Source organism: Balaenoptera acutorostrata, chromosome X (genome assembly GCF_949987535.1).
Source record: "Balaenoptera acutorostrata chromosome X, mBalAcu1.1, whole genome shotgun sequence".
Taxonomy (NCBI): Eukaryota; Metazoa; Chordata; class Mammalia; order Artiodactyla; family Balaenopteridae; genus Balaenoptera; species Balaenoptera acutorostrata.
In genome coordinates this window covers 5,009,152-5,036,219 of record NC_080085.1, presented here as the reverse complement: position 1 = coordinate 5,036,219, position 27,068 = coordinate 5,009,152, and the positions used below count along the sequence as shown (strand labels likewise).

At 45.6% G+C, this 27,068-nt stretch overlaps 1 protein-coding gene across 2 annotated transcripts in view; it reads right to left on the bottom strand.

Annotated features, from left to right (window-relative positions):
* Positions 1-27,068, bottom strand: part of STS (steroid sulfatase) — a 165,681-nt gene that overhangs the window by 71,676 nt on the left and 66,937 nt on the right. For both annotated transcript variants that reach the window (XM_057538028.1, XM_057538027.1), the window contains exons 3-6: positions 14,012-14,152; positions 10,647-10,768; positions 10,431-10,553; positions 8,590-9,013 (exon numbers count right to left, since the gene is read on the bottom strand). In XM_057538028.1, the coding sequence (XP_057394011.1) occupies positions 8,590-9,013; positions 10,431-10,553; positions 10,647-10,768; positions 14,012-14,148 (806 nt within the window). In that variant the 5' untranslated portion in view covers positions 14,149-14,152. The remainder of the gene's footprint in view (positions 1-8,589; positions 9,014-10,430; positions 10,554-10,646; positions 10,769-14,011; positions 14,153-27,068) is intronic.

Sequence of the window (27,068 nt, the reverse complement as noted above, 5' to 3'; positions counted from 1 at the left end):
TCTTAATATTTTTATACTGCTTTGATTTTTTAAAGTAGCACATGCTATTTTCAAAACCACAGAAAAATGAAGATAAATCTTAAATATAAAAATGAAGACAGGAAAGCCACCTCTTCCCCACAAAAACAGAGGGAAAAGAAATGGATACCCAGGTCTGAAAGTGGGTTTGTGGAATGAGATTTAAGATGCTGCCCTGACTTTAGTCATGCTGGTGCCCCTCCAGCTATGACCAGCACCCCTGCTTCCCCACAAGCACCCTAGCTTCCCCACAATGGCCTCATCTGGGAAGCTTCACAACGGGCTCTCTTTGTGAGACGATCCTTCACAGACAGCCTTGCCTGTGACTCTGTGTGACTCCTACAGATTATACGGCTTTGTAGCCACAATGGGGTACGGTGAGGACGCCCGACTAGAGACACCATCCATAATCGGGCTCAACCCTCCACGCACGGCTGAACTTCAGTCAAAGAGTTTGAGGCCAGCCACACACCCCACTCCGGAACAGGTGGTGGCAAGATTCTTTGATGCTTCCGGTTTTAAATTACCTGGCGTTCATTCAGCAAGTATCCTAACCCAGAGGTACTGAACATCCGTAGGAAAAAAAGTCAAATTTCTTTATGCTTCAGGTAAGAGGAAAGAAGTAACAATTGAAATCGTTGTAATAGGAGACTGGACACTAGGGAAGAAGATGGATTTCCAAACTACTTCCGTTTCTGCTTCTGCTGCTTCTTCAGTTTCTGCTTCTTCTTCAGTTTTTGCTTCTTCTTCTCTTTCTGCTTCTTCTTCTCCTTCTGCTTCTGTTTCTGTTTCTTGTCTTCTTCCTCCTCATTGTCCCCCTCCTTCAAGTCTATGCATGCCCCCTTTGCTCCCCGGCAAAGATGACAGGCTCACGACAAACTGACGAGAGGCACTGCCCACTCTCAGCTTTCTAGACGGAGCTCCTTCCTCTCTGGAGAAGGCCGCCCGCTCAGTTAAGTGGACACAAGGATCCTCACAGACTATCTCTGGGGACGAGGCAGGTGGGCGATGAGTGGGGACTGCCTCGCCGAAGGGTTCATCGTGACTTGTCCTGGAAGCAGGTCAAGGAAGTATGGCTGAGTAACCATGCCAGGTGCTCAGGAGTGCCCTAAAAGGGTGGGGGTACAACAGCATGGGGGTGTGCCCCCCTGAATGGACCCTCCGAGGGAAACAAACAAGACTGCCTGTGTTACCCCATCCCAGGAAATGTGCCCTGTCTGGGATACCTCTGTTAGTAGGTGGACGCCCGATATAAAGATAGGTCATCTATTCTGCAGGTTCCCTCCCAGCCTGGACCCAAGAAAGAAGCACATGCAGGATGTGAGCAGACCACCCTCACGCTTCGCCAGAGGGAACCAAAAAGTGAGTATAATGGGGATCCCTTCTAAGACGCGGAACACACAGCAATTCACTCAACACCAGGACCCAATGCTAAAAAAACAGGCCAATATTCTTAAAAATCGAGAAATTTCCAACTTAAAAAATCCCCCGAAATAGTCCCCCGCACACACGCAAATCGGTATTCCTGATTTCTCTGGAACGTTGGGATGTTGGGAGTACCACCCACACTCCTTCGGGACAGCAGTTAGCGGGAGCCCTCAGGAGTCAGCCATCCGAATGGGCTGCACCAAATCCAGCTCCCTCGGGCCCCAAGCCTCATCCCGCCCACCACGCATTTCCTTGCCAGCCTGCGCCTCCGCGTATCTGCGCCTTAACGCCTGATGTACCCAAGCTCACACCTCCTGATTCCCGTGTGGGTCGTAATCCTGGGGCACCAAAGAGATCTGGGGGTTTGATGAAAAAGGGAAGGTCCGAGCGCGCTTTATCCGGACCCCATTCAGGTGGGAATGCCGTGGGCCTGGAGCCAGGATGGCTAAAGACAAGCATCCTCCAGAACTGCCTTCCGCTTGCAGCTTGCTCAGCCTGGAAGGAGGGGTGCATCCAAAGAACCACTCCCCGTTCCTAAATTCATGTCCTGCTGCCCGATGGAAGTTAGAAAACGAGCCAAGGGACTTCCCTGGTGGTCCAGGGGTTAAAACTCCGTGCTCCCAATGCAGGGGGCCCAGGTTTGATGCCTGGTCACGGCACTAGATCCCACATGCATGCCGCCACTAAGAGCCCACATGCTGCAACTAAGACCTGGTGCAGCCTAATAAATAAATAAATATTAAAAAAAAAAAAAAAAGGAAACCAATCAAGTAGCGTCTACCCTTACGGAACAAGACAATTCTTTGATTATTTAACCTTTCCACTTTTGAACGTGTCTGTACGCGTGTGTCTCCTTGTGTGTTGCCCTTAATCTTTCATCTGATTTACTTTTCTCACCATGAACTAAAGTCAAGGTCGCCCCTATTCTTTTCTGGCTTAAACTCTTATTTAAATTAATAGAATGATCCCTTTGCTCCAAAGAAGCTTTGTGTCCAGTCACGGCTATTCATCACGGCCACTGAGACCACAGCCCAGCTGGCAAGGTGAAAGGCTAGGCTGGAGGTGCCCTGTACATGCATCTCGGGACCCTGAGGGTGCGAAACGCTGACGGCACCAGGACAGGATAAAAGGTCAGATCTTCCGATGATACATTTATCACCTGTCACAGGTCTGAGGGCGTTACCATGACACAAGTGATGCTTGTACAAAGGCGTATTTATTTACCGTAAAACTGCAGACTACAGAAAAGGTTTGGGGGGGGCTCTTCCCCATGACTCCCCACCAAGGGCAGGACATTTCCCTGTGGATGTTATTGCCCACAGTCACTCATACTCCCCATAATTCTGAGGTCAACTGGCTTCCCTGTGGGGAGAGGTCAGGGATCAGGGTTTGGTAAACTTAGAAAAAGGGAATCTTACAAGTCTGGGGAATCCGATGAAAAGTAGAACTCTATGTGATTTCCAGCTTTTGGACTTGTTTTCTGGTAGACCCTAAAGGACACTTTCATGAAGCACAAGAAATATCTGAAAATGAGCTTACCTGAAAATGGTTAGCATTGATTTCACTTTTGATTATAGCCTTTAAAGCTACAAACACACACACACACACACACGTGTGTGTGTGTGTGTGTGTGTGTGTGTGTGTGTAATGTGAATGCAACTTCCATAAACCAGGACCTGGAGAACAGAACATTCCTGGCAGATTTCATATGCATTTATGAATCCAGTAACTGTATACCCTAAACTATACAAATTATGTGGGTTTGTATAAAGTCATCATTTTGGAATATTTCTTCGGAGTGAGGGTGTCTTTACTGGCAGAGAAACACACAGTGTTTCCTTTCAACTGAAATCCTTTTTCTAGCAACGAAACGCCGGTTTCAGTGACTTTAGGGAGGAAAGGGGCCAACAAACCTGGCTCTTGCCGTGGCAGAAATGACCCAGCTTCGCCTCTCTCTATGAAGGACGTTTGGAAGCGTGAATCTCTTTCCACCCGCTGGCATCGCACCTTTTTCAATGCAGTTCAACTTGAACTAAAAAACTACCTTGGGAACAAAATTAACTTGCTAAATTCACCCGTCACCACGTAGCCTGTATCTTTTCGGAATACTCAGACACTTCTCCCTCGCCACGGTAAGGATTGTACTACGAACGTGAGTTTATCTAAGAATTCCCAGGTGTGTTCTCCTCTGGGGGCATGGGACCTGGACGCTTCCATTTGGAGAAGGGGTATTGAATTTCCTAGTCTTCTTCCAAATAATCCACACTCGAACCTTGCTGGTAAGTCCACAGAGTAGATGTGGAAGCAAAGAAGGCAGCAAGCTCGTTATGGTCCACTCAGGAGAGCCCTCACAGAGAGTTAGATACGGGTTCTAACCCGCTCTCTACTATTCCCTGCGGGGCTTTTGCTCTCACTCCAAAGTTCTGAGTCTCAAATTCCTCCACAAGAAGACATCTCTTGACCCATCTTCCAGGGTCCTTTTGTAGCACGTAAGAGGTGAGGGGTGTGAAACATGACCAAGAATACGTGTATATCCACAGTGCCTGGCGTATATCTAGCCGGTATCTGTTAAAACTTGAACACACCCCAAGCTGGGCACCCAAGCCGGATCTGTTTTACAAAGCATGGATGAGAGTCATGACCAGGGAGAAAGCTGGAATGACTGAAGGGCCCTTCATTCGGGGCATATAAGGAGGATTGAGTATCTCTAAGAAATCTACAGGTCATTCCTTCCTGTCAGAGCAACAAGGATTTCTTGCTAATTAAAGTGTGTTTAGGATGACCTGTCTCGAATTACTGTACAGCTCAGAACATATGTTGAGCTAATTATCTAGGTCTCTAATGGTAGAAGCATCTTCCCAAGATAAGTTCTATCCCAAAAGAGTAAATTAGGGTGAGGGATTGTGGAGTGCGTAGTTACATATTCCACACCATCACTCTCCTCAACTTGGAAACACCTGCTTGTAATCCCGGGGCACGTACCTAAATTTGGCTAAGCAGCCTTCATTTGAGACAATCACAAACCAATAAAGCATCATCCCATCATGCCCTTGTCATCTGTATCTTCACATCACAAGTTAGTATCTCGAGAACAAACATCTGAGTATAAATCATTTCATCCACAAGGCTCAGAGAGAGAATATAAATTTTAGAAATGAGAGTTTAAATCATTTTCCTCATCACCTTTGACAAATGAACCCAGGGAGAGCCGTGTACCCAAAAACTGGTTTTTATATCAATACATTGAAATAAGGCACTGGTTTCAATCGGAAAATTTTGATTCAAGAGCATTTGAATAAATTTCACGAACACCGTTATTTCTTAGATGAGGTTTTCCTTCTTCTGCTTCTGAGTAGCCCTGAATCCATGTCTCACAGAGGTGGTAAGTCCTGCCTAAATTACTCAGGATCTTCTAGTCAAAGAGATACACATTGAAATGTCTTCAGATCCTTGAAAAAAATTTTTATATATACGATAGTGTCACAATCTGTTATGATTCTTTGGTACCATATTTAGGCAATTCTCTCTAGATTCTTGAAAATAACAATTCAGCAAATCAGATATCTCCTGTAACACAGGAAGACGATGGTACCCAAGGATGATTTTACCTAGATGTTTAAAATATTTGAATCTTCAGATAATGTATATGAGAAGTTTTTTTTGTGAATGACATCATGGTACACACATGGTAGTATTGTCACTAATACTCACCAATTTATGCATTGCTCCAATGTGGGCAATAGTCGTTTACATTAGAACCACCTATTTAAAGACTAAACCCTTTTCAAGTAATTCAATAAGCATAACCTCCCACTATGGTGTTGCTAGAGCATCCTAAATCTCTAGTTCTGGAAGAAAACTGCAGAAACCCCAATATAATCCAGATAAACTGGTTGGACCGCTAAGTATTGGAGAAATGCAAATCAAAACTACAATGATATCACCTCACACTGGTCAGAATGGTCATCATCAAAAAGTCTACAAACAATAGGGGCTTCCCTGGTGGTGCAGTGGTTGAGAATCTGCCTGCCAATGCAGGGGACACGAGTTCGAGCCCTGGTCTGGGAAGATCCCACATGCCGCGGAGCAACTGGGCCCGTGAGCCACAACTACTGAGCCTGCGCGTCTGGAGCCTGTGCTCCGCAACAAGAGAGGCCGCGATAGTGAGAGGCCCACGCACCGCGATGAAGAGTGGCCCCCGCTCGCCGCATCTAGAGAAAGCCCTCGCACAGAAACGAAGATCCAACACAGCCAAAAATAAATAAATAAATAAATAAAATTTTTGAAAAAAGAAAAAAGAAAAAAAGAAGTCTACAAACAATAAATGCTGGAGAGGATGTGGAGAAAAGGGAACCCTCCTGCACTGTTGGTAGTAGTGCGATTTGATGCAGCCACTGTGGAAAACAGTATGGAGGTTCATTAAAAAGCTAAAAATAGAGTTACCATATGACCCAGCAATCACACTCCTGGGCATATATCCAGAAAAAACGAAACCTCTAATTTGAAAAGAAACATGCACCCCAATGTTCACTGCAGCACTATTTACAATAGCCAAGACATGGAAGCAACCTAAATGTCCATCAATAGATGAATGGATAAAGAAGATGTGGTATAAATATACAATGGAATATTACTCAGCCATAAAAAAGAATGAAATAATGCTATTTGCAGCAACATGGATGGACCTACAGATGATCATACTGAGTGAAGTGAGTCAGACAGAGTAAGACAAATACCATATGATATCACTTCCATGTGGAATCTAAAAAAGTGATACAAAGGCACTTATTTGCAAAGCAGAAATAGACTCACAGACATAGAAGACTTACGGTTACCAAAGGGGAAAGGGGGGGAGGAGGGATAAATTAGGAGTTTGCAATTAACAGATACACACTACTATACATAAAACAAATAAACAACAAGGACCTACTGTAGAGCACAGGGAACTCTACTCAATATTTTGTGATAACTTATAATGGAAAAGAATCTGAAAAGAATTTATATATCTACATAGTATATCTATAGTATATATAACAGAATCACTTTGCTGTACACCTGAAAGTAACACAACATTGTAAATAAACTATACTTCAATAAAAAATCAATGAAATTAAAGTTAAACAAAGATAAACTGGTTGAGGTTCAATACCCTTAGGCTAATCAAATTTGTTTCGATCCTGTCCCAAAGTCATACACCAAGGAACCCATTAAAATGCCTCCTAATCAGATGAATATTCATATATCCTATAGATTCAATCATCTGTGTCCAAATACCACATGCTGTCAAAGTGTGACTCACCCTGGAAGTTGAGGACCACTCCTGAAGCCTGTCATTTTATAAGGAGCACTGTATTATTCACCTCCTCCCCGTAGGTTTCTGCGGGATTGCTAGTCAATGGACAGGAACAGGAGAGGGTTCCGCTGCTTCAGCAAGTTTGCCAAACAGCAGACGGTTGTATTCTGGCTTAAATGGGTAGGTCTGCCATCCACAGAGCACCACTGCACCTCGGAATGGCCGTTCTCTTACTTGCAAAAACTGTAGGCTAACCCATGAGGTAAAAGCTTTGTCTACCATGCAGACTGGGACCCACTGTTGAGTCATGACATTAATTTCATGTCACAACCAGATAATTTTTTAAAAAATAAAACAGAAGGGAATCAGGTAGGAAGTATCAGAAGTGATCACTCTATGAAGAAATAAATCCTTTCTGGAAACTTTTGCTTCAGTTAAACATCTGTGTATGACATCTTATTGGATGATGGTGTAAAATATATGTCTTACGAAGTTCAAAAGCTTCTGCATTAGATCATGTTAGCACCGCCTTCTAGAAAAATCTAGGCAGCTTAGTGATGGTGCCGTTCTCTAACAGCAAAAACCCACAGATGCTCTAGGATTTCTCAGAGTGTTCTACAGGAGTTGAGAACCCTAGGGGAGCTTGTTAACAGGGAGGTGCAAAGCCTTACCTTAGAACTACTCAGTAGGAATTTCTCAAGGTAAGACTGGCAATCTTCAGTTTCAGCCAGCACCCCAGCACCTCCCTACACAAAGTCTGAGGACTCACACTTCTCCACCTACGGTCAAGAGCTTTTCCGCTCTTCCCTTCTTGGTCTACCTGTGGGAAGTTCCAGCGATCCAATTTTCTATGCCACCACATACTGAGCTATCAAAGGCAGTCCCACAAGGGACAGATCTGCACCAAGCGCCACGCCCACGATGCGGGTGTCCGTTCCAGTGAGGCCTGCCCCTGGCTGTGCGGGCCAATGGGTAGGCTGGTCGTGAGCACTGATGTCTCAACAGTATCTCCATGTTCAAATTCACGGACACAGACGTTCACCAGCGTGATGGCCAGCTGAACATCTTCCCCTTTCTCTTAAGAATCGAATTATCAATATGTCCTTCATCACGCCATGTTGCCAGTTTCCTCCGCTCTCTGGTGCCTGAACAGATCTGCTCTCATGGGCAGGGCAAGTAACCACCAAGGCCAAACATCTGATTTTCACACCGAGTTCCCACCTTTCTCTATAGGACTATCCTCTAAACTTTCAGAGGCAACAAAACAATTTTGTTCATTTTTAATAGCAAGTGTTCCTGAGACAGACTGTTGTCAAGCCCTCCGTGGATGGCTACCCCCTTTGCTGACTGCAAACACCAAAACTACAAACTCAAGAGGCCCCAACAGACTCACAAGAGATCATCTGCTTCACCCAGTTGACTCACAGAGTTGCTCTGCTCTGAAATGTGCCCAGAATATTTTGGATCTCCTCACGTTGTTTATATCGTATAACATCTACAGTAAACAATACACATGACCTTTCCTCTCTTAATCACACACCTGAAGAGTAAAGACCGTGGTGATGCCTTAAGGTCCCTGTTGTCACCCAGACATTTTTGGGGCATGGCCTCATAAACAGAGGACGTGCGGGAAACTGGCAAAGCATCTCTGGGGGGAGCCCAGGTCATCGCAATTCCCGACCCACTCCCCCCACAACCCAGTACATGCCCAGCTGGAGAAATCCCCCAACCACAGAAGGGGAAACATGGCTCAAAGGACCACCCCGGTTCCTCCACCTCCATGGAAACACCTGAAATAGCATATTACAACACGTGGCCCAGGCAGCATCAGGCTGGGAGGCGATACCAACCGTTGTATGAACTGGGCCGCGTCCGCCGTGAGCCTCTGCGTGAGGTTGTCATAGGACATGGGCTGCTGGGTGATGTCACGGTTCCTCATGAGGAAGCAGTTCAGGGGCCGGAAGTAATGCAGGAAGCACAGCAGGGCGCCGAGGACCAGGGCGGCCAGGAAGAAGAGGCAGAAGAAGACGCAGGGGGGCACCTGGACGAACCCCAGACACATGAGCACGGCCAGGGTCAGCAGTGTGATGGCGATGACCTGCAGGGGGACGAAGACCAGCAGCCTTAAGGCCCTGGTGAACACGCTGCCTTCGCCCGGCTTGCAGTCCCGCAGGTTGGTCATGGGCAGCCCGTGGAAATAGTCGAAGCCATGGCTCAAGGGGTGGTGACAGAGGTCCGTCCTGTTGTGACAGCTGGTGCCGAGGTGCCACTTCCCTGAGCAGACAAACAAACAGGCGGCACGTTTAGTCCCAAGGAACACCCTGACACGAAGGTCGGCTTCTGAGTCGCGCATGCTGGAAAGTGGCCTCTTTCTGCATATTCATCAGCCAAAACGATTCTACCGTTTCCACAAACGGTAGGGTAGGAACCACTCTCTCCACCAGAAAACAAGAGGGGATTTAGTGATTGGGAAAAATACAAATAAAATAAAAGACACACACCTCACATACTTCATAGGCAGGAGACAAAACTACATAGATGAACACCAATGTTTTTTGGGGACATGTGTTTTTTTTAAAAGACATTTCCTTAAAAGGAAAGTCTTAAAACCAACTTGATTTTGTCCCTGAAATGTCAGAAGTGGAAATGAATCCTTATGTAAAAACTACCCCTGAGGCATGAGGAAATCATACTCATAACTCAGCAATTATTTTAAACACCTATAAACATTTCTTATAAAATGTGAACTGTACGGGACTTTCCTGGAGGTCCAGTGGTTAAGACTCCGTGCTCCCACTGGCAGGGGACACGGGTTCGAGCCCTGGTCGGGGAACTAAGATCTCACATGCCACGCAGTGTGGCCAAATAATAAAATAGAATAAAAATGAAATGTGACTGTATCACTAAATTAGGGAGTGCCTCACACAAGAGAAAAAGTGATAGTGGTTTGACAAAATGTGGGAGGAAAGAGACCGGTCATTTTGCTCCCATGAGATTTTCTAGGGTTCCTCTGATGACCTGCATAGACCCAAGTTTATCAAGTGAAAGGGGAGAAGGATTCGTTCCTATCAAGGGGATAAAATCAGTGGGAATGTCAACCGAGAAAAATTCAGACGCAATTTTAGTACTGAAACTTAAAATGAAAACCTTTATCAATAGTATGGTGTGTGTGTTTGTGTGTGTGTGTGTGTGTGTGTAGTTTTGTATGCTGTGTGTGCATAATTAGTTATCCATTTCTCTATCTGTTTTCTATCATCTGTCTCATCTTTCTATCTCATCCATCCACCATCCACTCATTCACCAGCCATTCACCATCCGTCATCCACCCACCATCCAACATCCAACCACCACCCATCATCCATCCACCATCCACCCATCCATCCATCTGTCCATCCACCATCCATGCATCCATCCACCATGCATCCATCCATCACCCATCCACCATCCACCCATCCATCCATCCATTCATCCACACACATACACATACATACATAAATAAGGACACACATCTACACATTCAAATAGTACATATAGACACATGGTGTTTGAATTGAGAATTGAAATAATTTCTTCCCTATTTACAGTTGTGCAAACTTTATCAGTCAGTTCATCTTCAAGAAGGCTGCTCTCATGCCCTCCCCACTTTCCCACTCACCCAGGTCCTCGTCTCCCCCCAACCAGCTGCCCATACCTATCAGAGCTGTGGAATAGCCTTGATTCTTCAGGAGCTTGGCGAACGTAATCTCACTGTGGGGAAGTCCTCCGGAAGAGGCCGAGAAGACGAAAACTCCCACTTGGGACCGAGACGCCATTCCTAAGCCAGGAGAAACCCACCATTAAGACAGGGGAAGCATTAGGACTGGGAGGTGGACCAGGGCCGCGGCGACGGAACCAGGAGGTCGGTTACCTGAGCGGATGGGATACCGGCCCGTCATGAAGGCCGCCCTGCTGGGTGTGCACAGGGGCGACGCTGCCAGGTGCTGCGTGAGCTTCACTCCCCCTCTGGCCAAGCGGTCGATGTTGGGAGTCCTGGAACAAAGACTCAGGTCATTCATCGCGACCCTGAACAGAAAGCTTTCTCTCTGGCTTTGTACAGTGAGTCACTTGTCACTTACCCAGGGAAACTGCGACGGGACAGGGGGAAGGAAGGGGACACAGCACCGAGACTCAGAGTGACAACAGAACCACACTGAGGATGAAATCATCCAGGTCTGCCCTCTCCAGGGGCCCACCCATGCCCCCCTGGGGGCTCTGAGCTGCTGATTTAGGAGAGAAGCCAAGTCCTGACAACGGGCTGCTGTGAGGAGCGGGAGGGGTGTGGGTCAAGGTCTCAGTCCTCCGTCACCTGTGCCCCCCACTGGTTACCTCCGTGCCCCAAACGAGAAAGCTCTGGGAGCAGCCTGACTCTTCTCTTCCCAGCCACAGCCACAGAGAAGCTCCGAACCAGTTCTCACCAGGCTCTGCCGAATTTCCACACGGCCCCAGGGAGAACGGGGTGACGGCACCGTCCGGGGAAAGGGACGACGGGCTCCCGGTGCATTTACCAGGGATCAGTAACGAAGGGCTCACAGACTCCAGGGAAAAGGGACACAGCAACGTGGAAACACGACACGCCGTGAGACACTCACACCCTCTGAGTGTCTTTTTTTTTTACGCCAAAGAAACACTCATTTATGGGCTGACTTCTAGGATGATGCCTTATGCAGGACAAGCCATCCTGCCACCTTTTATCCAGGACTAGTGTGGCCCATCACCTTAGGAAATCATGCCAGACTTCCTAGGCATTCAGAGGGGAAGGCCCTTCAGGTCTGGGTCCACGCTGAGTGACGATCCCTTATCCTCCAGTGGGAACCCCAGCGCCTGCCTCTCTGCCAGGCTGCTCATCTTCTATACTTCAGTTCTGAGCATAGATGGGACTCCCCGACCCTGCCACGGCCTCCTTCCCCTGTGGGAGGGGCCTGTTCCATCTGTAGGATGTCAGTCCCTAGCCCCCACCACGGCAGCTTCCTCCCTGTAAAGGGACGGAGTGGCTAACGGCACTCCCCTCCAACACTTCTGCCTGTGGCGTGGGGCACGTATCTTGTTCCGTTGTGACGCCACTGCTTCCCTGGTCCAGCGCCCACAGGCTAGTCCTGTAACGATGCATAGCTCGAAGCGGAAGATCACGGCATTGCACTGTGATGTCAAGCTGCTCTCTCATCTATTAGTTTAACTTATGCCTTTAATTGTCAACATTTCCACTTTGCTTTGGCCTTACATTACAAGATGCTGACAACACGGAGATTGTCTGTATACTGGACTTAATCCCCTGAGATTGTCTGTATATTTGACTTAATCCCCCTAGTGCCGAGATTGGCCACGGACAAATGTGACTATTTTGGGGTGTGATATTATAAAACGTAAAATGAAAAATGTCCTTCAGAAAGAACTGGGGAGGAAGGGATAAATTAGGAGTTTGGGATTAGCAGATACAGTCTAGTACATATAAAACAGATAAACAACAAGGATTTAGTGTAGAGCACAGGGAACTATATTCATTACCTTGTAATAAACTATAATGGAAAATGGAAAAGAATCGGAAAAAAAGAATATCTACGTATATAAATGTATGTATAAATATATACATATAAGTATATATATATAAATATATACATATATATTGATATAAAACTGAATCACTGTGCTGTACACCTGAAACTAACACAACATTGTAAATCAACTATACTTCAATTAAAAAAAAAAAAAGAACTGGATGCTAATATGGAGGAAAAGGCAGATTTAGGGTATTATTGATATGAATTCTTACTTAGGATTTTATAGCCCTTTTTTTCCTTTGGATAATTGGCAGACACTGAACCTTAAAGGCTTGACGGTGATTTTTTAATTAAGACGCCTTAGTAGGAACAGTTAACTATTATCTCACTAAAGTTTAGGAATATCATATCTAATATGATATCTAATACTAATATCCTATGGTATTTTAAAATGATACTTAAAATGAAAAAAAAAAATAAACTGTGACCTCGATAAGAAAAATTAAATTACTAACAAGGTTCGTGACCGAAACGTCCAACAGTGCGATCTAAACTTTTCACAAGATGAAGCAAAAGGTGGGGAAGGAAACATACGTGGCCAATTAAAATTTTAAGAGAACGCTGAGTGCAGATCTTATCCTTGCACGTGCTTTAAACAAAATCTAACAAACATCATAGGTCAGCGTACATTTTAAAAGTAACACGCGACATCTGACGCACAGAATCAGGTTGGAAGTGACGTAACATTCGGCTGCATCTTGCCGGCCGGCTCCTCCTCAGAAGCGTAACTTACTTCACTTTTGTTTGCTGTGCCACGTGACGATGAAACAGACGTCCTGAGACGCTCGGTCATGTTGTACAGAAGAGGAGGACCCACAGCGAGTGGTGTGAACACAAATCAGACCCCGGGGCACTCAGCGGCAGGTCCCTCCGAGCTTCAGATAATTATCCGTAGCTCTTACGAGAAAATTCTGGCGAATCCCACCCTCTCCTTTCATTTTGTTTGCGCTGACCATGTGTGAGATGAAGCTCTCCACAGAACCACAGTTATGTCAACATTCCCCCGTGATCATATAGAGAAAGTGCCTCCCTAAGGCCAATATTCCACTGCGCCCTGACCGACTAATTCTAAACCCAAGAGCCCTACACCGGGGGCTGGGGAACAAAACACTTCCTCTGTCCGAGTCTGGTTCCCACTGTGTTTTCCCGACCACCGTAGTCACCCCTAGCCCTTGAAAAGTTCTGACATCATCAAACGTGACACGTGTCCCCAGGACATCTGTCCCCGGCCAGTGTGTCTGCCTGAGAATCCAGCACAGCCTGGCCCAGAGGCGGAAGGAAGGTGCAGAGGTGACAGCGAGTGGTTGACAAGGGGGGATGGACTGGGTCCCAGTGGGAACGGAGCCAGAGGCCGAAAACAGAAGACAAAACAGAAGAGGCGAAGCAAAGGGAGGGAAACATGATGATGGGAAAAAAGCCACAGAGTAGGGGCGAGGAAGAAAGAATTGTGATGAATACCTTCCCAGGGAGCCGCCTGAGTTCATCCAACAGTGATTCGAACAGATAAGTCCTCACGCCTGCCTACGAACGCCTGTGTGTGTCTACGTAAAGTCGCACAGGAAAGCGTGCCGTTGGGAGGCTTTGAACGTTTCCCCGTGGCCTGTGCTCTGTGAACGTGCGCTGCCCGTCACGGGACGGCAGCCTGTGAAGGGAGCCCTGTGTTTACACGTCACCCAACCTGAGGGTCTTGTTTCCATAGCAGCCAGGATCGCCAATGCCAAGGTCGTCGGCCATCAGCAGGACGAAGTTGGGCGTTGACACCGCATGGCTCCGGGCCTCGTAGATGAACAGCAGCAGAAGCCAAAGCGTCCTCATCTTCCTGCAAAGGGCAAGGGGAAGAGAGACATGAAGGGTGCTGGCCCGAGGCGGACCGTCCTCCTTTTCTGCGACCCTCCCCCTCCTCCCAGCAGAGGACGTTCTGTCGACTCGGCCACCCCAGACGACATGGGCTGCAAAGCACCTAAGACATCATGCGCGAAGAACTGTATCCTCTCTGTCCTGTGTCTCTGCTTCCAAAACAAACACTTCTTTCTCCCTGGATAGCCGTGACCTCTCCTTTCTACCCCAAACCAAAACATAGGCTCTGTCTAGAAAAATGAAAACACAATCATCTGTTTATGGAAGGCGGGCTCTGTGTCATCAGCTGAAAGTTCTCTGCACCGAAAAAAAACCCAGGCATTTCAGGACAATCCAATTGTCAACGTCAAATCCTTTCTAAAACTAGCCATGAGAGTCGGCGTAGCGGCTTTTCAAAGGGAAACACGCAGACTTGGGCGTGATGCAAACCTTTCCAAGCTCAAGGAAGACAAGGCTCACAGCCTGGGGCGGCTCTGGGTGCTAGGAGGTGGCAGCAAACGCAGTGGAGCGGGGGGAAATCCATCCACCTTCTATGGCTGTCATCCCAACGCACACTCACCCCCCTGCCCCGGCATGTCACCCCTTTCAAGAACAACGGGCTGGAGGACTCTGGGGGTGGGTGCACAGCTGAAACTCCCGCTCCGATGCCCATAGGAACTGCCAAGTGAACGCTCAGGAGGGGGACAGAACCTGCCCGCATCTGAGCAGCTGCGGGCAGAAGCATCCTCAGGCCTATCCCCGTGGGTGGGGTTAAACGTCCGCGGGGCCAGAACAAGGAGTCAGACCGAGGGATGCACACACCTGAGCTTTCGCTCACCTCGAGAGAACTCAGGACTTAGGGAAACGAGAGGAAACCTTAGCAGAACCTATGGCATCAGGAACGCATAGGGGGAGCTTCCCTGGTGGCGCAGTGGTTGAGAATCTGCCTGCCAATGCAGGGGACACGGGTTCGAGCCCTGGTCTGGGAAGATCCCACATGCCGCGGAGCAACTGGGTCCGTGAGCCACAACTACTGAGCCTGCGCGCCTGGAGCCTGTGCTCCGCAACAAGAGAGGCTGCGATAGTGAGAGGCCCGCGCACCGCGATGAAGAGTGGCCCCCGCTTGCCGCAACTAGAGAAAGCCCTCGCACAGAAACGAAGACCCAACACAGCCAAAAATAAATAAATAAATAAATAAACTCCAATCTCTTTAAAAAGGAAAAAAAAAAAAAAAAAAAAGGAACGCATCAGGGGCGGGAAGGGGCCTGGGACATGCAAACCCCACAGGAGCTGTGGGGTTGCACAGGAGGCATGATGGCCACATGGAGCAGGAATCCCATGAGAGTTTCGTCGGAGCAAACAACACGGGTGCTGCTTCCAGAGGACACAGGGACGCCAACCCAGCCACCCTCACGTGGTCCTCTTCTTTCACTGTACCTCCTTGTTCTCCGTAACACTGATCCTCGCCTAGAGTGGGATGTGGAAAGACAGCCCAGCCCCAAAGATGTCCAGGCCCTCATCCCTGGAACCCACTTGGAACGGGACGGTTCTCTGTCACGGCAGCCGTGCTGTCCCGGGACCCCTGGACCCACCCACTCGATGCCTGCAGCGCACCCTCCCACCCTGACTTGTGACACCAAAAAGTCTCCCGACGCTGCCTCACGTCCCCTGGGGCATAAAGTCACCCCCAGTGCAGAACCACCGAGTCACCACCGGCCCATCACCCTCTTCATCATCTGCAAAATCATCGGCGAAACCTTCGCTCCTGTATGTACGCAGGGACGACTCACGCCCTTTGCTGTCGTAGGCGGGCAGCTCGGCTCCTGTGGAGGGATTCGGAAGCTCCAGCCCATCTGAGCAACTGACTTTCTCCTTTGCACCCACGAGTACATCTTCAATGCTAACAGATCACATTCCTCGGCCATCACGTGCCCCCGCGGGTCACAGAAGCCCTTGCATTCCTGGGCATGTGGGCAACAAGCTCAAAGAGGCTCTTCAAAGAGGACCTTAGGCTCCGAGCATTCCTTCTCGTCTTGCCTCACCTGTGACTTATCTGTCTCTGGTCCATATGGAACACCTCTCCCCACCGCACCTTTTCGTCAGATGTTCTGCTCTCTGAACAGTCGTCTTGCCAGTTGCCTTTCTGAGTCCAGATCAAAGGATCCTCACCCCAAATGCGTGGATAACTTGGAGCCATACCTTTCTCTCCTGACCTACTTTCGGTCTCCCCTCTCACCTCTCTGCCTCAAGGATCTTTTCACAAAGGCAAACTCGGCGCCCTCTGTCTAAAGATAACGATCCAGGGAAATGTGACCATTCAATGTGCTCTTCTAGTACTCACTCTCTCATTCCTAACTGTCTCCCCCGTGCTCTCTTTGGCGGCCTGTCTTTGTCGGGGAGTAGAGGCATGAGGGCAGAATGAAGAGTCAAGGGTCTCGTATCAGCTCAGGCCAGCCGCTACGAGGCCTGGGTCGTGAGCATCACCTCCTTGTGTGGGTGACTCATCCACATTTCACCAAGATGCCATCTCTGCCGTCGGGCAGTCAACTAAAGGCCTGTTTTTTTTTTTTTCAGTGCAGAGAACTTTCAGTTGATGACAGAGAGCCCACCTCCCATAAAGAGATGGAAAGAAAGGGTCTCCATGAAATCAAGATCTCCGCACTCCCGTGTTCGTTGCAGCATTATTCACAATAGTCAACATACAGAGACAACCTTAGTGTCCACGCACGGATGAAGGGATAAAGACAATGTGATATAATGGAAAGTTACTCAGCCTTGAAAAGAAAGAAATCCTGCCACTTGTGACAATATGGATGAACCTGGAGGACGTTATCCTAAGGGAAATAAACCAATAACAGAAGCACACATACCGCGTCATCTCACTCATATGTAGACCCTAAAAATAGAAAGCTGAACTCATAGAAACAGAGAGTATAACTGTGGTTACCCCGGGCAGACGGGGGGCGGTGGCACAGAAGAAATGGGGAGGTGTTGCTCAAAGGGTATAAGCTTCCAGTTATAAGATGAATAAGTTTCTGGGAAGTAATGTGCAGCGAGGTAACTACAATAACACTGTATTGTATACTTGAAAATCTGCTTAAACAGTAGATCTTAAGCACTCTATCCATAAAAAAAGTCTTAAATGTGTGAGGTGACGAATGTGTTAACTAACTTGACAGTGGTAATCACTTCATAACGTACATGTATATCACCATATTTAAACATATGCAATTTTATTTGTCAACTATACTTCAACTCAGCTGGGAAAAAAATATCCCCTTCCCCTCCTTCCAAGAAAAAGAAAAAGAAATAAAGGGTTTCCAAAATGATAAAGTACTAGACAAATGTAACTTGCTAGGAGTACTTTTGTCTTTCGATACCATTGCAGCTAAAAGCCATCCACTGACAATTCAACCAAATCCGTTTCAACAAACGCTTATGAGGTAGAAATTGGCTGAAAGACACCACGATGGTCTTGTGATGGTTTCATGGTTGAATGAGACACATAATCATCCTGCAAGGCTCCAAGTGGCCAAATGAGGTATTCCATGAGCACAGAACCCACGAAAATAAGTGACAGATGTGGTTTCTGCAGATGAGTTTCAATCCCGGTTCCCCTGCTTCATAGTGGTGAAACCACAGGACATTTACTTAGCCTCTTTGCCATCATTTTCTTCTGTAAAATGGGGATTATTGTGAGGATAACATGATATACTTAGCACTACGATTCAGTAAGGGACTCATAGGTGCCAGTACTTGTTAGCTGCAGTTATCAGCAGCGTTATTATAATTTTGTGTAGACTCTAATAAGTACAGTCACACAGCTTTAAATGAAGATGTGGGAGGCCAACTAAAAGATGGCCTGGTGATACCCCTCCTGGTACTCACATCTTGCATGATCCCCTCCCCATGAGTGTGGCTGGACTTTGCAACTTGGTTCTGACCAACAGAAGATGAAGACAGTGATGTGACATCGCTTCCGTGATGAGCCTGCAAACGACTATGACCTCTGTCTTTCCAGCAGACTCTACTTCTTGCTGGATTTTGATCAGCTGAGTTGCCACACTGGAGAGGCCCCCATGACGAGGAACTGAGGAAGGCCTCCAGCCAAGAGCCAGCAAGGACATGAGACTCTCAGGCCACCAGCCTACAAGGAACTGAACCCTGCCCACAAGGATCTGAGTGAGCCTGGAAACAGAGCTTGCCTCTGTTAAACCAGTGGATGAGACCACCATCCAGGCTGGTACCCTGATCCAAGAAGAGGAGCCAGCTAAGCTGTGCCTGGGTTCCTGACCCATTGAGACGGTGAGATAACAAATGTGTGTCACTTTAAGCTGCCAAGCTTGGGAGCTGTTTGTTACACAGCAGTAGACAACTAATACAAAGTGCAGTAGCTTAAGATGGGAAGTTCAGCTGTGCTGATGAGGACCTGAAAAAAGCTTTCCATGCTGGTGGCTCAGAAGGTCATGCTGAATGTATTTTAAGAAGATGTTTCGGGCTTCCCTGGTGGCGCAGTGGTTGAGAATCTGCCTGCCAATGCAGGGGACACAGGTTTGAGCCCTGGTCTGGGAAGATCCCACATGCCACGGAGCAAATAGGCCCGTGAGCCACAATTACTGAGCCTGCGCCTCTGGAGCCTGTGCTCCGCAACAAGAGAGGCTGCGATAGTGAGAGGCCCACACACCGCGATGACCGCAACAAGAGAGGTCGCAAGAGTGAGAGGCCCGCGCACCGCGATGAAGAGTGGCCCCCACTTGCCGCAACTAGAGAAACCCCTCGCACAGAAACAAAGACCCAACACAGCCATAAATAAATAAATTAATTAATTAATTAATTTAAAAAAAGAAGATGTTTCATTATTAATGAGTAGGAGGAATTTATACAAGTAATTTAAAGATACATGGCTCAACTTTTATTTAACATAGTTTTGGAAGTCCTAGCCATGGCAATCAGAGAAGAAAAAGGAATAAAGGGAATCCAAATTGCAACAGAAGATGTACAACTGTCACTGTGTGCAGATGACATGATGCTCGACATAGAAAATCCTAAAGATGCCACCAGAAAACTACTAGAGCTCATCAAAGAATCTGGTAAAGTTGCAGGACACAAAATTAATACACAGAAATCTCTTGCATTCCTATACACTAACAATGAAAGATCAGAAAGAGAGATTAAGGAAACAATCCCATTCACCATCTCATCAAAAAGAATAAAATACCTAGGAATAAACCTACCTAAGGAGGCAAAAGACCTGTACTCAGAAAACTATAAGATACTGATGAAAGAAATGAAAGATGACACAAACAGATGGAGAGATATACCATGCTCCTGGATTGGAAGAATCAATATTGTGAAAATGACTATACTACCCAAAGCAATCTACAGATTCAATGCAATCCCTATCAAACTACCAATGGCATCTTTCACAGAACTAGAACAAAAAATTTTACAATTTGTATGGAAACACAAAAGACCCTGAATAGCCAAAGCAATCTTGAGAAAGAAGAATGGAGCTGGAAGAATCAGGCTCCCTGACTTCAGACTATACTACAAAGCTACACAGTCATCAAGACAGTATGGTACTGGCACAAAATCAGAAATATAGATCAATGGAACAGGATAGAAAGCCCAGAGATAAACACACGCACATATGGTCACCTTATCTTTGATAAAGGAGGCAAGAATATAGAGTGGAGAAAAGACAGCCTCTTCAATAAGTGGTGCTGGGAAAACTGGACAGCTACATGTAAGAGAATGAAATTAGAACACTCCCTAACGCCATACACAAAAATAAACTCAAAATGGATTAAAGACTTAAATGTAAGGCCAGATACCATGAAACTCTTAGAGGAAAACATAGGCAGAATACTCTTTGACATAAATCACAGCAAGATCTTTTTTGATCCATCTCCTAGAGTAATGAAAACAAAAACAAAAATAAACAGATGGGACCTAATGAAACTTTAAAGCTTTTGCACAGCAAAGGAGACCATAAATAAAACAAAACGACGACCCTCAGAATGGGAGAAAATATTTGCAAACAAAGCAACTGACAAGGGATCAATCTCCAAAATATACAAACAGCTCATGCAGCTCAATATCAAAAAAACAAACAAACAACCCAATCAAACAATGGGCGGAAGACCTAAATAGACATTTCTCCAAAGAAGACATATGGATGGTCAAGAGGCACATGAAAAGATGCTCAACATCACTAATTATTAGAGAAATGCAAATCAAAACTACAATGAGGTATCACCTCACACGGGTCAGATTGGCCATCATCAAAAAATCTACAAACAATAAATGCTGGAGAGGATGTGGAGAAAAGGGAACCTTCCTACACTGTTGGTGGGAATGTAAACTGGTACAGCCACTATGGAGAACAGTATGGAGGTTCCTTAAAAAACTAAAAATAGAGCTACCATATGACCCAGCAATCCCACTCTTTGGCATATATCTGGAGAAAACCATATTTCAAAAGGATGCATGCACCCTAATGTTCACTGCAGCACTATCTACAATAGCCAGGACATGGAAGCAGCCTAAATGTCCACTGACAGAGGAATGGAGAAAGAAGATGTGGTACACATATAGACTGGAATATTACTCAGCCATAAAAAGGAATGAAATAATGCCATTTGCAGTGACATGGATGGACCTAGAGACTGTCATACAGAGTGAAGTAAGTCAAAAAGATAAAGACAAATACTGTATAATACCACTTATAGGTGGAGTCTAGAAAAATGGTACCAATGAACTCATTTGCAAAGCAGAAATAGATCACAGATGTAGAAAACAAATGCATGGATACCAAGGGGGAAAGGGGGTGGGGTGGGATGAATTGGGAGATTGGGATTGACATACATACACTACTATATATAAAACAGATAACTAATAAGGACCTACTGTATAGCACAGGGAACTCCACTCGATACTCTGTCATGGGCTCTATGGGAAAAGAATCTAAAAAAAGAGGGGCTATAGGTGTATGTATGACTGATTCACTTTGCTGTATAGCAGAAAGTAACACAACTCTGTAAAGCAACTATACTCCAATGAAAGTTAATGAAAAAAAGACCAAGCTCACTCCCGAAGCAAAAATAAATGAAATAAAAAGTAAAGACATATGGCTCAGCTCACCCACCATGTGAAAAATGAATTTTTGTTTTACAATTGAAAGTTGAAGATACCAGAAGAGGAATAAATGTTCTTATGGCAGACACGTGTGAAAGAGATTAAATGGTGTGAAACTCAGACTCTGTGTGAATCTTAAGTAAGTTTCAGCCCAAAATCCAGCTACTCAGAGACCTACTTTGGGCTACTATGCTTTTACTGTACACAAAAATCAAATATGATTTATTTTCAAATAAATTTTGCTTCATTCTGTATTTACTTATATTCTAAGTGTACACAAGAAAAAACATACAAACCAGCTATTCAGAGAACCACTCAGGTCCTGTGTTTCTCTCCAGGTTTTTCTTTTTTCTATGCTTGTGTCAACAGCTGAATGCACAGCACTCCTATGACTGTGTGTCCTGGAAGCTGTTTTTGTTTTTCTACGCAGATCTCTCACTATAGGGTGGAGAAAAGTCTGAGAAAGAGCAGGGGTCAGACACGGAAGACACTGTCAGCACACGAAAGACGTTCATTTTTATCCAGAAGTGATGGAGAAACAGTAAAGATTTTAATTAGGGCGTGACAGGCAGGTTTGATTTCCACTGAGATGGTCATTCTGCTACTCCGTGGTGGATGGATTGACACAGGCTGGAGTGGACGTGGAGATAAAGGCCATAACCCTATAAAGATGCCGGTACCCAGAGTAGGTCAGGCACAGGCAGCAGAGGAGAACAGAACTGCACTGAGATGCAATCAGTAGACCTCGGTAACTAACGGAACAGGAAGTGTCAGAAAGAGAGGGCAGTGAATGGTACTTCAACTTTGCTCTCTGGACACAGACAGGGGCCGTTAGCTGTCAAAGAGCACAATAAAGGAGAAAACACTTGAGGTTTAAGAGTTTGAATTCTCTCCATGCCAGGATGTTGCTGTAGTAAGGACCCATTGTACATATGTGTGCTCTCTGGAAAAAAAAAAAAAAGCATTCCAATTTTCTGTGTTGTTCAGTGAGAGGGTTAGTTTACGTGTAAAACTTTTTAATTGAAATCCAGTAGGGCAAAAGTCCACTAATAATTATTAATATCTGTATTAATTTCTGAATTGCCAAATGGTTTTGGTTCACTCACTGGGACCGTGTATCATTTAGTTATAGGACCAAAATGTGTCTGGGGTAGATATTACTAAGGCTAATGTGAGAAATACCACCTAGACCAATAAAGCATGTTTCAAATTTTATGTTTCTCAATAGCCACTTACAATCCCACTGCATTTGAATTATTATTGTCTGAAGTAACCAGAATTTATTTTTTCCCCACAAACATGGATTAGTACAAAGTGTTTCTAAAGATGTTTCAAACTGTTAAAAGAGTTAGTTGATAAAAGTATTTAAAAGTTAAATAAAAGTGCTCCAAGATATTAAGAGTATATAGCACATTAACTTCTGAAAAACAGCGTAATGTCCCCCCTGAAAAAACTAAATTATTTTGCTGAACAACCTTAATTTGGCAAAAAAGCAAGAAAAAAAAACTCTTTTGAGAATGCAGCTATTCCTAAAACAGAATTATTATGAAGCGGAGAGACAAAAGAACATTTTCCTAACTAGAGATGTAATTACATTAAATGTGTTCATTAAAAGAAAATTAACACTGCACGTACATGACGGAAACTTTACCACAGCAACCACAATGTCCACGATCTATTTGCTTGATGCAGAAAAGGCTTATTGGAAACAGAGAAAAACCTACATTGCAAACCACACTTTGTTTAGAAGAAATGCCATTTTTGTTCAACCCAAGCTATGTATCATCAGTGAAATTTGGTTAACAAAGTGCTACCTAATAAATGTCCTATTTTAACGAAGAAAATAGTCTGACACGAGGGCAGCAAAAACCCCAACTGAATATGTGTTTAAACAGCTGTTTCTATAGATTTAAATACCTATTCAGATTGCTTGTGTTTTTTCTAATATAAATATTCATGTCTTATTTATTTAGAGAACCCTGGTTTTTATTGACTGCGCAACCCTGGGTGGTACTCTGGTCTGTGACTTTTTCAGGATGCTCAAGTACACCCAAGTTAAAGGAACTGTACTGAGTATTACTAAAGAAAGGTATCTTTAAAAAAGTAAGTCTCGCCCAGCCTCTCTGTTGACATTTGAAATCTTCAGAACGGTTGGGGAGATAGTCAGTTCTGGATGTTTGAAGACTCCCATGGCTCTCACTCACTTCTTCCCTTGCTCCTTAGTCCAGCTGATGCAGCAAGACACAAGAGGGAGGGCAGCAAGCAAGGAACCCAGATGGGACCCCGCCCCCGCCATGCCCACGCTGTCGCCCTGTCTGTGTAGGTCTCCGTTCCCATACCATAAGAGGGCTCCCGGCATGTCTAAAACCCCACCCTGTTTCTGTGCCCACACCTGATGGCTCTTCTCTACATCTGCCTGGAAATGTCTCTGCATTGCTTTCCAATTAGATACAAGAGGGACAGACTCTGAGAGCATAAGCACAAAGCAAAATGGTCCACGAAAACTGTAAAAACCAGAGTCTGAAAAGCATGTGACAGCCCATCCTGTCTGAGTTCCTGAAAGGCATTTCCCCCGCCGCTGACCGTCAGGGTCAATCTCTAGCTGCCTGGGTACCTCGGCAAAGGCGGAGTGTTCCCCTTGAGATACAGAAACAGAAAAGGCAGGTGCCCTGGCTGGGCTCCGGCTGATTTAACGGCACAGATGTGACTGCGTTTGTCATGAGATGAGACCCCTGCCGGCCCAGTCCAGAAGCTGGGGAATTTCTCAAGCAAAGGTACCAACGGTCCTGCCATGGCTTAAAGACCCAACCAGGCCAGGCAGCTGAAAGGGAGCCCGCTGCTGGAGTTCAGAGCAGCAGAAAAATACAAATTCAACCCCAGTTGGAAGAGCAAGAGAGGAAGACTTCAGAATGAGGCAGCAACGGCAAAAAGCAGCAAAATCAACTCACACCCCTCACACGGCATCAAACTGTTAGCCTGGAGGTGCCCGTTTTATACAGCTTGCTACCTACTTCTAACAACCAACGTCGTAGGCTGTTACTGTGCCCATTTTACAGATGAGCAAAGCGAGGCTGAGAGATGACATTATCTGCTGGAGGACATGTAGCCAGTGAATGATGGGGCGGGGGTCACAGCCCAGCTCTGCGGGACGCCAAATCCATTCCGAGACAAAGGTGAGAACTGTCCAGCTAAGAGCGGGCTGTAGGGACCGCCTAGGAAGGGGGCCGGGGCCATGTGTGCAGGCAGGGAGGATTCTATTTCATTTTATACACAGCAGCGTTATTTGAATATTCATGACTCATTGGGTAAGTTGAAAATTATTTTTGACTGTGATAAAATCCACGTAACGAAATTCACCGTCTTCACCATTTTTAAAGGTACATCTCAGGGGCATTAAGTACATTTATCTTGTTGAAAACGATCGCCCCCTCCCCATCTCCAGAACTCTTCATCTTGCAAAACGGAAATTCTGTCCCTGTTAAACAACCCCTCATTTTCTTCTCCCCCAGCCCCTGGCACCCAGCATTCTCCTTTCTGTCTCTAGCAATCTGACGACTGTGGGTGCCTCTCACCAGTGGAATCACACAGTATCTGTCCTTCTGCATCTGACTTATGTCACTGACCACAATGTCAAGGTTCATCTGTGTCGTAGTGTGTGTCATGCTGTCCTTGCTTTTTAAGGCTGAATCATACTCTGTTGCATGGATAGAGCACACTTTGTTTATCCATTTGTCTGTTGATGGTAATTAGTTTTAAAAGACCAAATATAGAAAACGAGACACCAAATCGTTAACCACTATTAACTCTCATCCTGGTCTTCTGACCACTGTTAGAAAGCTCTCTTTTTTTGGCTGTTTGCAGGGTTAAAATTTGTGAACACCTAGAGATTTTGAAATTATATAATACACCTGTTCATAACATGTTTGATCACTCTGAGCTGTATACTGTTATCTTTGCCCTGATTATAAGATTCTTCATTTATGAACAACTCAAAGGAACCCTTTTCTTCATCATATAATAACTTCTCACTGAATTCTGAAATAACTGAAAAACAAAAATGCACTTTCGGTACACTAAATACATAAATGCACACACTATATATACTATATACCATATACATACCTATATAGGATGACAAATACATACTATATACATATATATAGTGACCAGTAGTATTGCAAAATACGTATCTCAGTTCATAAATAGGTTACACACATACACATACACATCACCTTGTATTCATATGTTGAAATGTCTATGACTATCAATGTTTTATAAAAGTTAACACTTTAGTGTTTTCCCAAATTTACAAAAGAAATTTTTGTTGCTGCTGATGCATTATTTTCAGTCTAAGTAGCTGAATATCTCGTAGCCAGATGTCTACAACTAAAGGTTCGCTTCTAAGACAAAGGAAGATTAGCAATTCACATACTCTGCACGTAATAATTTGTAATTATCGTGAGCAAATATTGAATCATGTTCTCATGCTACCCGGAAGATATATGACATCACGGAGCTTTGATAAAATGTCATTTTTAAAAAAAAATTTTATTGGAGTATAGGTGATTTACAATGTTGTGTTAGTTTCAGGTATACAGCACAGTAAAATGTCATTTTGTAATGAGTGGATTGCCTTTTAAGATAAGAGGTTGTCTTAACCCTCAACTGCATTTTTTTCCAAAGCAAAGAAAAAATGCATTTTGAGATGGAGCTGTGCTAAATCTAGCACATTCACAAATGTGAACAACCAACACAGAGAATCCCTGCTAGAGCTTAATTCCCTTTCACTTTCTTACACTTTGGAAGACTAAGCGTTTTTTTAAGAAATTCACGGTCTTTTATTTATTTATTTATGACTGTGTTGAGTCTTCGTTTCTGTGCGAGGGCTTTCTCTAGTTGCGGTGCGCGGGCCTCCCACCATCGCGGCCTCTCTCGTTGCGGAGCACAGGCTCCAGACGCGCAGGCTCAGCAATTGTGGCTCACGGGCCCAGCCGCTCCGCGGCATGCGGGATCCTCCCAGACCAGGGCTCGAACCCGTGTCCCCTGCACTGGCAGGCAGATTCTCAACCACTGCGCCACCAGGGAAGCCCCAGACTAAGTGTTTTTAAAACAGTGTTCTTTATGCGGTTTCAAAGTTCTTAATTAAGAGATGCCTCCTGGGACTTCCCTGGTGGTCCAGTGGTTAGGACTCCGCGCTTCCACTGCCGTGGGCCCAGGTTCAATCCCTGGTTGGGGAACTAAGATCCCACATGCAAGCCCACCCCACCACACCCCCCAAAAAATCAAATAGGTACACTGAAAAAAAAAAAAAGAGAGAGAGAGGGAGAGAGAGGCCTCCCATAGATAAAGCCGGCTGGAATCAATTGTAACAGCGTTTGTTATGACCACGCACGGCCCTCCTGTAGACTTCCACTTGGAACGCATCTGAGTGAGTTCGTAAACGGGATTCTCCCCTCGCGGCTCCAGTTCTAGATCTAGTTCTAGATCTCCAGCGAGATCCCGGAGGCCCAGGATCTGTAGCACGTCTGTGCACAGGGCGCTTATCGTAAGACAACTGTGTGGGACGAAGCCGTTTCTCTCTTGCTCTGCCTAATAATCCGCTCAACCTCCAATCCTAAGGGCTGCGCCACTATCCACCACGCATCAGGGCTCACCTCAGGTTTTCATTCATTTACAACTGGCTGAATTCTACAAAGAAGACTGTGTAACCGGAGTGGTCCTCAAAATTCTGGGGAATGTCAAGATCCTACAACCTTCCTCCC